The sequence below is a fragment of the Etheostoma spectabile genome, chromosome 9 (genome assembly GCF_008692095.1).
Source record: "Etheostoma spectabile isolate EspeVRDwgs_2016 chromosome 9, UIUC_Espe_1.0, whole genome shotgun sequence".
In the NCBI taxonomy this organism is placed as follows: Eukaryota; Metazoa; Chordata; class Actinopteri; order Perciformes; family Percidae; genus Etheostoma; species Etheostoma spectabile.
Genome location: NC_045741.1, coordinates 18,508,124 through 18,512,235, shown reverse-complemented (window position 1 = coordinate 18,512,235; position 4,112 = coordinate 18,508,124). Strand labels below are relative to the sequence as shown.

Below are 4,112 nucleotides of genomic sequence, written 5' to 3'. Positions count from 1 at the left end.
CCACAAAATGTACTGAAGGGCGAAAAAAAAAATGCAACATAGTGGTGGTCACAAAGCAAAACAGAAATAAAAAAGCCGCCTGACGAGCACCCAGTATGAGGGCTGTCGTCATGTCTCAGATATGCCTTTAGTGGGGCCGTGGGGTTTCCCCTGGCTTCCTCCAGGGCTGACGTACTGGCTCTGTGGCCCGCAGAAAGACTGGAGCGGCCAGACGCACATCCTGGTACCCAACAGTTTTTTTTGTTTTGTTTTTAGATGGCCTTGATCCTCCTTTCAGGGTCAGAATGACAAATTCTTCAGTGCGATGCTAGTCCAGAGGAGGTAGGAGAGGAAATTCTTGGCAACAGGAGAGGGGAGAAGGGAGCAGCAGTCTTCTCTTGTGTGTTGAACTGATTCTGGGAGTTAAAATCCAGAGTGTTTGAAGGTTATATTGCACAGTTCTGACGAACAGTAGAAGACAGACAGGTGCCCGGGAGGTTATGGCTGTTTGTTATAGCGGTGGTGAAGCGGTGTCTGCTGTACGGCCCAGCGTTTAAAATCACAAGAGTGCATTGGTATAGTCTGTCTGGATCTGGAGCCGACACACAGGGCTGAAGGTGGGGGAGAAGCCTCATCTACGAGTCCAGAGAATCAGCTGGAGAACAAACAGGCAGACAAAGGTGAGAACAGAAAGATAGGCCGAGATAGAAAAAAAATAAAAATGTAATATTTCCCCAATTTCTTTTCTTCTCTTTGTACTTTGATCCTCAAATAGAGTAGCTTGGGGAATATGAACAAACTCCCCATTAGGAAAGCACGATTAATAGTTATAAAATCACGTTCTCAATTCATCCCTGTTCGCGGTTTTTTATTTTGAATGACTTGGATGAAAAATCTATGTTTGGTAGTGTCAATTTGTTTTGTCTTGTTATGGTTCATGTATGCAATAAACATCGTGGCAGAGAATTGTGATATCAATTCTAAGCTAAAACATTTCCTCAAATCGTGCAGGCCTATTCCCCATTAAAAATGTGTTAGATGTGGCCGGGTTGGGGTCAGTGGGAAGAGCAGGCGCACATACACTCACCTAAAGAATTATTAGGAACACCTGTTCCAATTCTCATTAATGAAATTATCTAATCAACCAATCACATGGCAGTTGTTCAATGCATTTAGGGGTGTGGTCCTGGTCAAGACAATCTCCTGAACTCCAAACTGAATGTCAGAAGGGGAAAGAAAGGTGATTTAAGCAATTTGAGCGTGGCATGGTTGTTGGTCCCGACGGCCGGTCTGAGTATCACCATCTGCTCAGTTACTGGTATTTCAGCACAACCATTTCTAGGGTTATAAAGAATGGTGTGAAAAGGGAAAAACATCCAGTATGCGGCAGTCCTTGTTGATGCTAGAGGTCAGAGGAGAACGGGCCGAATGGTCAAGCTGATAGAAGAACAACTTTGACTGAAATAACCACTTGTACAACTGCAGCAAAGCATTTGTGAAGCCACAACACGCCACACCTTGAGGCGGATGGGCTACAACAGCAGAAGAACCCACCGGGTACCATCCTATCCACTCCAAATAGGAAAAGAGGCTACAATTTGCAAGAGCTCACCCAAATTGGACAGTTGAAGACTGGAAAAATGTTGCCTGGTCTGATGAGTCTCGATTCTGTTGAGACATTCAGATGGTAGAGCAGAATTTGGTGTAAACAGATGAGAACATGGATCATCATGCTTGTTACCACTGTGGCAGGTGGTGGTGGTGGTATAGTGGTGTGGGGGATGTTTTCTTGGCCCACTTTATGCCCATTAGTGCCAACTGGGCATCGTTACATTGGTTCTTGAACATGACAATGGTTCACTGTTCTAAAATGGCCCCCACGGTCACCAGATCTCAACCCAATAGAGCATCTTTGAGATGTGGTGGAACGGGAGCTTCGTGCCCTGGATGTGCATCCCACAAATCTCCATCAACTGCAAGATCATATTCTATCAATATGGGCCAACATTTCTAAAGAATGCTTTTAGCACCTTGTTGAATCAATGCCATGTGGAATTAAGGCAGTTCTGAAGGCGAAAGGGGGTCAAACACAGTATTATAATGGTGTTCCTAATAATCCTCAATACATTTACGCCTCAATACAGCGGTCCAGGGTTCGAATCCGACCTGTGACGTTTTCCTGCATGTCTTCCCCCTCTCTCTCACCTTTCTCACCTAGCTGTCCTATCCAATAAAGGCGGAAAAGCACAAAAAATAATCTTTATAAATAAATACATAAATAAAGGGTTACATCTTTTCCACAAAAGAACTCAACATCTTGTTTCATATCTTCAGTATAACTAGTATCAGAAAGTTAGTTAGCCCTCAAGTGATGTAAAGTGTTTTCTTTTTCTTCTTTTTTTTACCTTTGATGCATTTGATTATTTTACAAACTGACCCTAACCCTAACCCTTTTATATAAATGTTTTTGTTTCTCTCTCCTTTTTCTAACACAATTGAACCTAAAGGGCACTTTATAGATCACTCTGAGGTCATTTCGCCTGTTCTATGTCTTTTGTCATTAACTTGAATGTGAATCTTTATCTTGTAGGTTTTAGGTTTAACAAATAACTAATCACTGCTTAAAGAGTTATTAGCCGTCACAAGCCAGTTAAATCTATTTTTTGTTATGAAATATTAGGTATGTCCAAAACAGGAATGCTATATTGGCATAGGGGTAGATCAAAGGGATCATTTTGTGACACATCCTTTATCATAACCACTAGAACACTTCTCCTGATGCACAGCTTTGTGGGTAAAACTGAAACACAGGGCGGCCCAAACAACTGGAGCCAGCTATTTAATCTAATGATATCCATATTTACAGCGTGCATCAGTGCACAAGACCATTATTTCTAAACCTCTTCACTTCAGCCGTATTTTGAAGGTGTACCACAGCACTACGCCAGATTAAACATACTGAAAAACTGTTTGACTGGAAACTGTTCAAATGTTTCATCCTGACGTGCACAGCGACAGTCTCACTCTCCTTACCTTCCTGTGGCGGGTCAACACTGATCTCCTCCGTCTCCTCTGTGTCTTCCCTCGCCTCTTCTGTGTCATCCCTCATCTCTTCGTCTTCATCCTCCTCTTCTTCTAGCTCGCTGGCAATGAGCTGACGGGCCAGCTTGATGTTCAGGCCCTCGTTGTAGTGCATCTTTCTCATCATCTGAAAATGAGTCTTTTTGGCTGCAGAGGAAGATATATTAAAATCACTTTAATTTGCCAAAAGCAATGGGTGCTTGCACAATTTAGGGTGGTAAATTATACTATGAATCTACTGATAAAATCAATCGTTCAACCTTTTCATCATGATCGACAGACAGATGAATGCACTTCTCCACGATCACACCTGGAAGCTGCTCAGTAAAAATCTTTTTCTGCCTTTAAAAAAGAGGTCAGACGCCAAATGGGACACAGTAAGGCAACTGATGAGGCTTATTTTAGTAAACAATAGCTTTTTTGTTTGCTGCAAACCTTAAGATGGATGGTAATTACACTAAAATAAGGTAAAGTGAGGGTGTGACCAGTGATGGGAATAACGGCGTTATTCTTTTTCAGTAACATCTAATTGATTACTCTTCCCATCTTAATAACGCTATTACTGTTACTGCCAAAAAATGCGGCGCGTTGCGGATAATTGAAGCAGTTTTTCTTTTTCTTTTCATCAGACCAACCAGATCTCTGAGCCGAGAGGCAAAGACTTTTTTTCTTCCTTGGTTAGTGGGTAGTGCACGAGACAAGCGCATAAATGCCAATGATTGGCTGAGGTTGAGTAAAATTTCCTGGTAAGCCAATCAGAGGTAGTGTTGGGCGGGTGTTCAACGGCATGCATAGTCAGACACACAACAAACAACACAAACAAGTCAGTCAATGAGTTGATTTGTTATTTATGTTTGCTATAGTGCTTAACAAGCATTATTTAATGTTGCCCAGTTGTGGCCTGTTGAGGGACAATAAATATCAAAAGTTTCAAAATATCTATGTTGTTATTTGTATCGATCCACTAGACATAATATCAACATACATGGCGTCAGATTGGAGGCTAGTCTCACTTTGTCCCACAGCAACATTAAAAGAGTTTAGATGTGTGT

General features: G+C 42.0%; 1 protein-coding gene across 1 annotated transcript in view; it reads right to left on the bottom strand.

Annotated features, from left to right (window-relative positions):
* Positions 1–235: 235 nt before the first annotated feature.
* Positions 236–4,112, bottom strand: part of ppp1r2 (protein phosphatase 1, regulatory (inhibitor) subunit 2) — a 17,650-nt gene continuing 13,773 nt past the window's right edge. The window contains exons 5-6 of the mRNA XM_032526196.1: positions 3,013–3,207; positions 236–634 (exon numbers count right to left, since the gene is read on the bottom strand). Of these exons, the coding sequence (XP_032382087.1) occupies positions 615–634; positions 3,013–3,207 (215 nt within the window). The 3' untranslated portion in view covers positions 236–614. The remainder of the gene's footprint in view (positions 635–3,012; positions 3,208–4,112) is intronic.